Genomic DNA, 13,111 nt, shown 5'->3' with positions numbered 1-13,111 from the left:
AGCCTTTAAATAAAAAAAAAACTAAGACTAAGATATGCTCTTTTGTTTTATATTTCAGATTCATGTTAGAAGCCAATAAAGGTCGCACAATGTTAGAATTTCAAGAACTTATGACAGTTTTTCAATTATTACATTGGAATGGCTCGCTTAAAGCAATGCGTGAACGTCAATGCTCTCGGCAAGAAGTTGTCGCACATTATTCAAATCGTAGCTTAGACGATGATATGCGTGCTCAAATGGCTTTAGATTGGATTGCTCGTGAACAAGAAAATCCAGGTGTATTGGGTAGAGAGCTAGCACAAGCTGAGAGAGAATTAGAGACTGCACGTTTGGCTGGACGTGAGCTGAGATTTCCAAAGGAAAAAAAGGATATACTTATGTTGGCGCATACACAATTAGGTGGTGGGAATGCTATGAATAGCTAAAGTTAATAAAATAAAAAGGTGATTGAAGAATATAAAGTAAATAAAACAACCAGAACCACACAAAATAATAACAACAACAATACGAACAGCAGCCCTACTTAATGAATTTATTAATTTTATATACCATATAATATCTAATCTCTAACAGCAATTTTATAGATTTTATTTAAAGGGTAGATGTAGAAGCGTGTTTTATTTTATTTTTATTTATATTTTTATAATGTTTTTTTTTTAAGTGCCCAGAGAATTTTCCATAAGAAAAATGATCTCATTGACGGATACATAATTTTATAGGCACATGAGCCCAAATTTTCTAAGTGAAAGTACGAATGGGAAGAAAAGTATAAACAAAAACGATGCGATGTGTTCTTGACAATTAAATCTTGAAACAGTCAATTAAATAACATTCTTTTTATAACCTGAAACATTACAGCATATATTGTTTGCAATAATTTCAAGCCTTTTTGTTTCGATCGATAAACCACCATTAACAATTTTTTCACTGAGCTTAACATTTTTACCAAAAATCTTCTCAAAAAAGTGATAACTTACACTCAATAAAAAATTAACACTAATGCCAACATTCAACAATAACCACTTAAATTTTGCAACTTAAAAGTGGAATTTTAAAAAACAACACTAATGCCAACATTCACCAGTAACCACTGAAATTTTAGAACTTAAATGTGAAATTTTTGTTCAATGAAAATCTTTTAAATCTTCAATAATAGGTCACGTTAAGGTTTCCTTTGTGCCATGACACGTGTCCTTGTTCGCAGCAACCCTTTCTTTTTAAATCATGAACAATTGAATCATTTGCTGAAAAATGTGAGGAGTTGAAAATCTTAACCAAAATTTTAGAAAAGAAAAAACCCAAAAACAATTATATTTATGCTTAAAATTTTATTGAAAGATTTTGATTATACATTTGTTGTTGGGAAATGGTACACTTTTATTTTATTTTTCAAATTAATTAATTAAATTATTATGAAGAAGAATTAAGTGTCTCGATAATATTTTGAAATGTTTCTTATGTATTTTTTAGATGTTCCGTTGCCGATTCCATTTCAGTTATTTTTTCCTTTAAAATTTCCGCCATTTCGTAAATCATTCCTAAATTTTGATCCGAAAGTATTTTAGAACTAAATTTTCCAACTTAAATAATTTCTCAATTAAAACCTTTTAAGTCTTCAATAAGCAGCAAACCTTTCTTTAGAAATCATGAACAATTGAATCATTTGCTGAAAAATGTGAGGTATTGAAAATCTTAACCAAAATTTTAGGAAAAAAGAAAAACCAAAAACAATTATTTTTATGCTTAAAATTTTATTGAAAAATTTTGATTATACATTTGTAAATAAGAAATTAAACATTTTTATTTTATTTTCCAAATCAATTAATTTACTTATGATGAAGAAGAATTAAGTGTCTCGAGAATATTTTGAAATGTTTCTTCTGTATTTGTTAGATTTTCCGTTGCCGATATCATTTCAGTTATTTGTTCCTTTAAAATTTCCGCCATTTCGTAAATCATTCCTAAATTTTGATCCGAAAGTATTTTAGAATTAAATTTTCCAACTTAAATAAGAACATTTTTAACAATTAAAATCTTTTAAGTCTTCAATAAGCAGCAACCCTTTTGTTTCGAAATCATGAACAATTGAAGCATTTGCTGAAAAATGTGAGGAGTTGAAAATCTTAACCAAAATTTTAGGAAAAAAGAAAAACCAAAAACAATTATAATTATGCTTAAAAATTTATTGAAAGATTTTTTTTATACATTTGTAAATAAGAAAGGGTACATTTTTATAATATTTTCCAAATTAATTAATTAAATCATGATGAAGAAGAATTTAGTGTCCCGAGAATATTCTGAAATGTTTCTTCTGTATTTTTTAAATTTTCTGTTGCCGATTCCATTTCAGAAATTTTTTCCTTTAAAATTTCCGTCATTTCGTAAAAAATTCCTAAATTTTGATCCGAAAGTAGTCTAGAATTCTCAGGCGATGATGACAAAACTTCCTTCATAAGCGCAAAAATTCCAAAATCACTTTTCACATATTTTTCCAAATCAGTACACTCTGTCGTAATCAGATCAATACTATTTTGTACTAAATTGGATACTTCAGGATAACGATCCATGTATTTTTTAAGTTCACTTGGAACTACCAGTAGATTCGATGGCAGGGTCGATGGCTTGGATGGTGGTGATTCCTTAAATTCGTCTTCATCTTCATCAGAGTTCAGGGTACTTGGTGACGATAATCTTGATGCGATGGATTGTTGCGACACAGATAAATGATGGTGTGTTGACGATGTGTAAGATCCTTCCTCTTCATCATCGGTATAATTATTTATGCAGTTGAAACAGTCACAGAGGGATGAAGATGTGAGTGATGGTGATGGCGATGGGCAGTTTGAAGGATCAAAATTCTCGGCTGAATTTTCAATTATATACTTTTGCACACGAGCAAAAGTTCCATTGTTGGCTTCTTCTAAGGCAGGAAGTAAATATTTGGTGATGTACTGCAACGCCATTATACTTTATTTTTAATTTTTTTTAAGTCAAAAGGCTGAATTAAATAAAATTTATAAACTTGTTTTTAGCTTTTAGTAAATTAAACTTTCACTTTTCTTTTTCCCTTTTTTTCTCGCGATTCAAGAGTTCCGCTCGTGATGATCTCTAAAATTTGAATACTGTCGAAAACTTATGGTTGGTTGATATTTATTTTATTTGTACTTATCCACTTGCACAAATTACCTAAAACCTGATCAAGGGAAGTTAATTAAAATTAAATGACTAGTAAATTTCATTAAGGTGATGCCAAACTAGATGTCATCACTGTCAAATATATATCCTTCATTAAAATTAATTTTCTTTAAGTGCTGCCAAATTCATAAATACAAATTACTCAGGTCAATTTTTAACACCACACACACATGAAACTTACCATTTCGAGAAATCGTTGGCATTGTGATATTTTTTTAAAAATATTTCACAATAATTTCCAAAATTCCCTTTTTGTACGTTGTCTCATTGAATTTTTGGTAGAAATGTTATTTTCCATCATTCTATAACGACTTAAATTGGTCTATTAAAACTTTACAAAATAATTTTCAATGCAAGAGAAAATGCTTTTCTATTTTCACACACTTGAGATAATAATATAAACCTCAAGATCGATTTAAAATGTTTTAAAAATGTAAGTTGTATTTTTTTGCCAGGCTACATACAAAAATTTCATTAGCAATATAAAGAACTTGTGAATGAAAATTGACAGCCTACATTGTAGTCAACAGAATTCCACACATTTTCTTTATTGTCGTGGTATTTTACTTTTCCAAATAATAATACCGAACCTTATTCAAATAACTTTATTAACTCATATGAAACAAAGTTCTATGGTTCTGAAAATAAATTGAGTGTTCTCAAAGATTTCAGCCAAAATTAGTTCAGAAAAATAGACTAATTTTAAAGTTTCTACAAATATTAAGAAACTTTTTAAATATTTTTTAAATAAAAAGCAAAAATTTCACTCCTTACCCACGCATCTTAAATTAACCTGCGAGAAAAAGAAAATTGAGAATGCCGTTAAAAAAAACATTAAGCGGTCCCTTTAAGGAAAATATTAGACAATATTATTGGTTAGGCCCCCCAGACGAGTCAATATTTTATACAATAATTTAGTCGAAAGCTGAGACTTGGGTCGCGTAGACAACATGGATGCTGCTTTAAAACGTGAATGGTTCCCCCAAGTTTCTAAGAAACTGCATTGCGTCAAAATAACATAATGCCAATAATTGTGTTAAAATTCTTTCTGTATTACTTGCTGTTTATCAGCTTCAGCACCTCTTTCCCTTTATTTTGAAATTAATTTTTCGTGTACTTCACTTTTTAATTGCTACAAATAGGAACTATAGAACTCAAGATTTCAATCAAACATGATATTAAGATCGTGGAGCAGTCGAAAAAAGTCAGTCCGTCTGTCTTTTTGTCCTCGCTCCTACAGCCCAAACCATTCGTTCGATTGACTTCAAATTTGTAAATTAAGGTTTTGAGACGATTCGTGTTGCAAATTTTGTTCATGCTTTTAAGACTACAGATAACATGACTTCCCATATAAATTTGTTGGTCAAAAATAGAAAAATAGATAGATTTTTTAAATTTTTATTGTTAATTTGGATTCTTTAAATAAATAAATATTTTTTTATTGCTCCCGAAGGATACCCCCATGGAACCGTTATTTCGTTTTAAGTTTTCTCAAAAACCAATGAATATTACATTTTATTTTAATATATACTATTTGGTCTTTAAAATCCACAAAGCTGACAGAGTCGCAAACACTTTATAACTCGCCTCAAACATTATTATTTAAAATAAATTCACTTTTTATATATGAGGAATTATCATTCCCCCAAGTTTTTAAATCTTCCCATATCGTACATTCGCGCCTCAAATACAATAAAAAATAAATTACACTTAAAATTTCAAGTACTCTTCTTTGAGTTTGAATTCCATTTAATAAAATAAAATAAAAATTGGAAAAGCTATGAAAATATATTTGGCCAGACAAAAATAAAACACACTGTATAGCAAATTTGAATATTCGAAAAATTTTATTCGAAAAAACAATACACAAAAATTAATAGATTTATGTTTAAGTTTGAACTTAGTTCATTTAATTTTTTTTTCATACATATTTAATATTTAGTTTAGAAATTTACTTAAAAAAAATAATAAATAAATACAATAATTATTCTGAAATTAAATATAAAGTTGTTCATAAGCTTTTATTTTTAATAATAATAATAATAAATTATTTATAAGTAACACGAAGAGAATTTCAAGCTCAAGTGAATGTGATTTAATTTTTACAATTTATATATTTTTATAAAATAAAAACAAAAATATGCAAAAATTAGTTAAAATATTTCATAAATTATGTATGTAATAAAAAGAAAAATCAAAAATAATACTTTATCTGCTTATATAATTTTTAATAAAAAAAAATCTTAAACAAAAGAAAATATTTCGCTTCAGTTTAACTAATAGAAATTCTGGTGCAGGAAATTCAAAAACACAGAAAAATAAATATTTTCCATCCATCATTTCCATTCATTATTCATATACTCGTACTTTCCCCCCATAAATTGTACTCTTACACTTGTAAATTTATTTTATATTTCTTAAGCAATGTATCTTATTCAAGTTTAAAAAAAAAAACTAATACTGTATAACTTACGATTAACATAGAACTTAGTAAAAATAAATTAAATAAAAATAAGTTATTTCAAATTTCCGAATCACTTTGCTGTTGGAACTTGAATTTCTTTTCAATGGAATGTTATTTCTTTTATAATTATGATATTTTTATTTGTTTTCTGTTTAAAGCTTAACCAAAATTATAACAAAATTTTTTAATGTAAATTTGTATCTATTGAGGCATTTTTTTAAATTTTTTATTTTGTATAAAATTAAAAAATAAAAAAGAAAACACATTTTTTAGTTTTTATTTATTAAAGATCAAATTATTTAAGATCAAAATTTTGACCAATGCCATTGTTGATTTGTGATTCATCTGTTTCCTTATTATTTAATTTTTTTTGTGTTTGTTTTGTTAATTTTATTTAGGAAAATTAAAAAGAAAAAGAATTTAAAAACAAAAACTCTATATTGAACAATTTTTAATGATACTACTTTTTTTAGAACAATTATACTTTACTTTTTTTTAGCTATGTTAAATTAATGGAAAGAAAAAACAATGAATTTTGATTTGTTTAGAACCTAAAATCTTTGCTTAAACTTACAATAATTATATTTTCATCATCGTATATAGTATCACTGATTTAATTTTCTTTATTATTTGTTTTTTAATTAAATAAACATTTACTAATTTGTATCATCCATTAGATAAAAAATATGAATTTTAAAAATCTTTTAACTTATGTAAAATATGTGAAAAATAAATACAATTAAATTAATAAAAAATAGATTTGTAATTTTATTTTTTAATTCTAATAAATATAACAGAGAAAACTACCTGACATCAAAAATCAAATGGGGTGGCGCAACAGTCCGTTGTGAACCAGGGCCTAGTGACTTACAACTCTCAACCATTCCTGTGTGCGAGTAATGTTGTCAGGAATGGAGGGGACCTACAATTTTATGCCGAATCCGAACGGCTAGTTTGAGAAAGCACTTTTTCATGACAAGAATTACTCTTGAAGGATTTGTCAATTCCTCGCAAGAGGCAGTACCCGCGAAAATTAATTTTTTTTAAATTAAGGTGGCACAGGCAGGGATTGAACCCAAGACCCCTTGCATGACAGTCCAACGCACTAACCATCATGCCACGGGTACTACTGAAAAAAACTACCTGACATATTTGTCGAATTAAAAGGGGCGGTTATTTAAAAAGTAATTAGTACAGGTATGTAAATCTTAAACGCCTTGTTGAGCCATGATCTTCAACAATATTCAAAGATGAGTACAATAAACAAGGTAGGTAGAATTCTAAAGCTGGATCTTACATAAACCATTATCATCTTTTATAACTTTCTTAATCTCACGGAAATTCCGTTCCAAAGAGTCGACCAAAAACTTCAGATGAAATCTGTTACCTATCAATAAAACAAATTACTTTTCGGACCTCTGCGGGAAATTTTATTTTTGATTAAAATAAATTTACAATGAAACAGCAAAACAGCCTTTAACTAAATAGATCCAGAGATAACTTGATTTGAAAACGGCACACAACATAAAATAAGATCTTTCATCTTTAAATTAATCCTGTCATTGAACCTAAGACCATATAATGTTCTTTTAAACACAACCTTTGTTTATGCAATATCGAGTTACTTTTTTTAGAAACGGATGAAATATATTTGACTTGAATTTTAGAAAACAAATGAGTACCCTTGCTTTAGTAATAATTTAGGAAAGAAAAATAAAAAAAACTTCGGTTTTTAACAGAACATTTTGTATAGTTTTAAGGCTCCATCGTTAGATTTTTCATACAAAGGCATTTTTCAAAACCATTCTTGAGCCTCCCTTTTATCACTTTAAATATTGTCGAAGTTAAAGACATTTTTAATCCATAAACCATTTCATCAATAAATTTTTACTACGCAGTCGTATTTATTTTTAAAAATGTTTTAGTAAAGTAGAATTTATTTTAACAACCTATGAGAAGTTCAATTTTTGTGGTTGGGCCTTCTGTCAAATGTTTTGTTTATTTATTCATTGTGGCGTGATTCAAATGTTCTAACGCTATTGGGAATACAAATTAGTGTTCATTATTACTAAAACTTGGGAGCATTGCGTCGGAAGGCAAATTATGTCCAAATCGGTCTTCCGACTAAATATGATCTAAATTATGATATATCCCACCCCATACAAAAGTCTGTTTCTTTTTCCAATAATAAGTTTGGCGCCCTCTCTTTATGAGCTCTGACTAAAATGACCAAACAAATTAAGTAAAAAGCTGAACGTGTCTGACTTCACGTTTGTTTCATGTAATATGAAAGAGGCAGATGTAAAGTTCTTAAGCTTTTGACAGTTCATTTCTTCAGTGTATTTGATAAGTAAGTTGGAGAGCCCTCTGATCAAACTCTGCTCAGAGCGTACTCGTTGCTCTCATCAGGCTCTGCTCAGTGATCTATTCTGAGCTTAAAAAGAAAAACACCTCTTGTTGATTTTTTAGTAAGAACTTGGTTGTTTACAAGTTTGAAGACCTTCTTTACCTTTTTGTTTTTGTTTTTAAGCTCAGTGATTTGGATTTGTATCAAAAAAAAAATGCGCGTATAGTGAAAATTAGAAAAAAACAAAGTCCTTCAGTTTCGGAAATGTTTAACTTGTGAAAGGGCCACAGTTGTGAATAATTAACCAATCTAGTTTTTGTTTGTACCATAATTAATTGCCATTTTCTAATCTAAAAAGTATACTTGACATTTGGATCATTGAAAAAATGTTGTGCAACTTACATGGTTCTTCTTAAATTGTGTTCATTGTTATATTTTTTAAGTTCTTCCAAATCTCGGTGTGTTAATTATTAATTGGGCTTTAAATAAGTATCTTTCCATTTTAGTCAATTGATTTTTTTTTCGTGGTGTATGAAATAGGCTTGTGTTAACGAGTGCGGTAAAGCTGTCAAATTTTCAGTTCTTAATTTGTTGTAAATTATTGCAAAAATTGGCAAATACGGTTGTGCAAATTGGTAAATAAAAAAATCGATTTAACTTGCCCCGTGAAAATGTGTGCTTTGACAGATCTTTATATCAAAAATAAATTGATTTATTTTACTCAATAACTAAAATTATGTGAGGAAATCAAATACTTATAATGTTTACATGCAATTTTATCCACAAGCGTACAGTGAAAAGTTATTTGGTGGGACGCTTGTGAGTCTATCGCAAGGTTTCCAAGAACTCAAATTATTGGAAGTTTTGGTATCGCAGAAGTTTTTGAAAGGCCTTCGCTTTGGGACCAAATAAATACAAATTACAACAGCAGAATAGTTAATTTTATTTAATCCTTTGATAATTGGAAGTACAAATCTGAAAATTTACTTCCCATCAAGAACATTTGGTGAGTTTTCATCATTTTTCTTTGTATTAACAGATTTAAATGTAAATTTTCATTTAAAAATACATATTGTTTGGAAAAAAATTTGACACAAAACACAATTTTAATATGTAGAGGGTCATTTATTTTCAGTGTCGAAAATAAAGCTAAAACACATAAGGCTATACATTTCTAACACTTTTTGAACATTAAGGGCGGAGTCTGGGTCATAATTTGTATTGCGTCTAGAGTTTGGGCGTTTGAGTTAATTTGCATAAATACGGTCTTTTGAGTTGCCCTATGGCCAACGATTTTTAACCCAACGCGAAAACCTACAAACTTTTTAGCAAGCAAATCTACAGACAGGATAGAAAGTTATTGTAATGGGTCCGATTTGTCAAATTGAAAATTTTGACATTTCTCGACGTTTCAAGGTCCCTAGAGTCGAAATAAAAAATTTTTAGAAAGATGTCTGTGCGTTCGTACGTCCGTACGTTCGCGACGTTTTTTCGTCCTCCATAGCTCAAGAACCAGAAGAGATATCAACTTCAAATAAATTTTGTTATACAGATAATAAGGCAGAAAGATGCAGAAAGGGCTCTCAAGAAAATTGCGTGGGTGGTTTTTTCACCATAGCATTTTGAAAAAAAAGGTGAACATTTTGGTTAACACTAAATATCTTACGAACCAAAAACGCTAGAGATTTGAATTAAATTTTATATAATATATATTTTAACGTGATACCAAACAGGTATATTTTTTGAAAAAAAAAATCAATAAAACTGAACAAAAAAAAATTGTCTCCTCCAAAATTTTACGACTGAAATATGATTTCATCTCTAAAACAATTTTGTGCAACGAAGGATAATGTTTTTTACATATGATAAAATTTTGAGAAAAAACTAATTGACAGTTTTTTTATAAAAAAACATTACTCAAAGTTCGTAAAAATTGAATATCGATTCAAATATCTTTTCAAAAACTTGAAATTTAGGCTTCAAGCTTATTTTATCTTATAAGAAATATTGTTTTCAACATTTTGAATAATTTTGAGAAAAATCTAATTGACAGTTTTTTTTTTTTAAATAAAAAACTAAAAAAAAAATTATAAAAGTTGGTAAAAATTGATTTTCGACTCAAATATCTTTTTAAAACTTTGAGATATTCTCTTTAATTTACTTTTATTTTTCAAAAAAATTTGCTGTCAATATTCAGTTAAAGTTTAAAAAAATCGAATTGACAGTTTTTTTACAAAAAATTAAAAAGCGAAACAAAATTAACAAAAGTTGGTAAAAAATGATTTTCGACTCAAATATCTTTTTAAATCTTTGAGATAATAGCTTCTAACTAATTTTTTTCTTATAAGAAATATTGATTTCAACATTAGGACAAATTTTGAGAAAAATCGAATTGACAGTTTTTTTACAAAAAATAAAAACCATTATGAAAGTTGGTAAAAATTGATTTTCGACTCAAATATCTCTTCAAAAATTGTAAATATTGGCTTTAAACTAATTTTATCTTATAAGAAATATTGTTTTCAACATTTGGTTAAATTTTTAAAAAATTCGGGGAGAGTACGATAACTTTGGCGCCGAGATATAATAACGGTTTTTGGTAGAGGGGCTTAATACAAGCATTTTTTACTATGGGAGGGGGGGGGTCTATCTCCCCCCGTTTAGGCGGTAGGGGCAATTTAAAAAAACATGTACTTTAAATGGAAAAAAAATAATTAAAAAATAACGGTAATACTTACAATTAAGTATTATACCTTTTTTTAAAGCCAACACTTGTGTCTAGTAGCTTGTTTTTAAATCAAGTCAAAACTATGCATAGTTTGCGAAAAACACTGTTTTAAACTCAAAATTTGGTCAAAAAAAAAGTTAAAAATATGGTTTAGAGTGTAATATTTCGAAACTTTTAGATTATCTACAATTTTTTTTTTAGAATACATTGCCCTTATTTATTTTTTAACGAAAACTGAAAACTAGATGTTTCTATGTCTTCTAGTTTTTGAGAAAATTGAAAATTACCAAAACAAAATATTTCAATTAAATTACTTTTTTTATATCCAGTTTATTTAGATGCATATGAAATTTTGCATGCACTCACCGAACCTTTCACCCTCTCCACCTTGCACCCACCCTAACTCGCACCCACCCCAAATCCTATAGTGAGCCCAAGCAGGGGGTTGCAGGGGGGCAGCATGCCCCCCCTTACGGATCCCACTGTTGCATACAACCAAACTTGCACCTACCATTGTTACTATCAAAATAAGATTTTTGAAGCAAAAAAAAAGAATTAAATTAAAATAGTAGTTGTGGTTATTTTCAATTTTCTCAAAAACTAAAAGACATAAAATCATCTGGTTTTCAGTTTTCGATCAAAAATAAATAAGGGCAATGTATTCTAAAAAAAAATTGTAGATAATCTAAAAGTTTTGAAATATTACACTCTAAACCATATTTTTAACTTTTTTTTTTACCAAATTTTGAGTTTAAAACAGTGTTTTTCGCAAACTATGCATAGTTTTGACTTGATTTAAAAACAAGCTACTAGACACAAGTGTTGGCTTTAAAAAAAGGTATAATACTTAATTGTAAGTATTACCGTTATTTTTTTAATTATTTTTTTTCCATTTAAAGTACATGTTTTTTTAAATTGCCCCTACCGCCTAAACGGGGGGAGATAGACCCCCCCCTCCCATAGTAAAAAATGCTTGTATTAAGCCCCTCTACCAAAAACCGTTATTATATCTCGGCGCCAAAGTTATCGTACTCGTGCCAAAAATTCGAATTGAGAGTTTTTTTTACAAAAAATAAAGCTCTAAAAAAAACAGTACTAAAACTTGGTAAAAATTTACTTTCGGCTCAAATAACTTTTGAAAAATTAAAAATATTGGCTTCAAACTTATTTTATTTCACAGAAAATATTGTTTTCAATATTCATTAATTTTTATATAAAAATCCAACAGTCCGTTTTTTCATAAAAAATAAAATCTAAAAAAAATAGTAGGCAAATTTGGTAAAAATTGATACGAGTACATATAGACAAACTTTTAAGCAAGACAAATCGACAGACGGGATGGGAAGTTATCAGTGTGGGTCGCATCCCAGCCTCTTTTTAGTGTGGGTCTCATCCCAGTTCACCAATTGACGCTACCAGGAAAGTTAATGCGTTTTCTCACGAGCTTTAGTAGTCGGACAAAAAATGATTGACTGTCGTGTATGCACTTACTGTTAAATTGATAAATTCGAGTATCATCAGAAGACTTGCATCAGCAATATTTTCGACTAATCGTGCATTACGATGATGCACAGGCATTAGGCAATCAGTCAACTATGATGACCATGTTCATTGCGTAGTTCTCGAAAAGTGGCTACAACTGTTAAGCTTCGATCACGTCTGAAAATGGCAAATATTCCAGCCCTACCAACTTTTTACCACGAAAAGAATAATCCTGTACAGTTTACATAAGCATATACACAGCGCTGCTTAGCTATTCATTTGTTGAGAGGTGTTTTAGAGACTTCTAACATTTACATATATTAAAAAGAGAAATCGTACATTATTACGTAGACTCTAAGCAACTCCTAAACGCGTTTGGTTAGATTAGGGTAACTGGTTCCATTGAGCTTAGGAGGAAGCCTCCAGATTCATGTGATACCACATTAAGTCCCTTACGAAACGTGAGAGGCTGATAACGCTTATATGATTTAGATCGTTTAGATCGTTAAAGAAGAATTCTCCTAGGTAATTCTTGCGTTTTTGAGCTAGAGCAGGGCTTGTACAGAAAAGGTGAAGAACTGTTGCCTCCTCGTCCATACAGCTTCTACAAAAGTCACTTGACTACGCAAAGCCGCGTGGCAAGCTGCCCTATTAGGTAGTGTCCGGTTATGGCACTTATTATCGAAATATGTACGATCTGCTTAAAGATAGCAAGCACCTTGAACGCTAGTGTTGGCCAGATGTTTTTGTGACCTGACACGTGGTGTTGTTTTCCACCTGGTTTTTGCGTTCTTCATAGCGTCAGTTTGCAATTAGCGTTTGGTATTCCAGCATTTTCCAAACGTGGTAGGATGGGCTGCACTGCGCCGTTCCTGGCAAGTTCATCTGCCTTAAA

At 29.2% G+C, this 13,111-nt stretch overlaps 1 protein-coding gene across 4 annotated transcripts in view; it reads left to right on the top strand.

Annotated features, from left to right (window-relative positions):
- Window positions 1-1,121, top strand: part of LOC129939521 (protein limb expression 1 homolog) — a 187,249-nt gene extending 186,128 nt beyond the window's left edge. For all 4 annotated transcript variants that reach the window (XM_056047559.1, XM_056047562.1, XM_056047563.1 and 1 more), the window contains exon 5: window positions 59-1,121. In XM_056047559.1, the coding sequence (XP_055903534.1) occupies window positions 59-425 (367 nt within the window). In that variant the 3' untranslated portion in view covers window positions 426-1,121. The remainder of the gene's footprint in view (window positions 1-58) is intronic.
- Window positions 1,122-13,111: the final 11,990 nt, after the last annotated feature.

This window comes from Eupeodes corollae, chromosome 1 (assembly GCF_945859685.1).
Source record: "Eupeodes corollae chromosome 1, idEupCoro1.1, whole genome shotgun sequence".
NCBI lineage: Eukaryota > Metazoa > Arthropoda > Insecta > Diptera > Syrphidae > Eupeodes > Eupeodes corollae.
The sequence above is the reverse complement of the archived record's forward strand: the minus strand, read 5'-3'. Positions and strand labels throughout refer to the sequence as shown.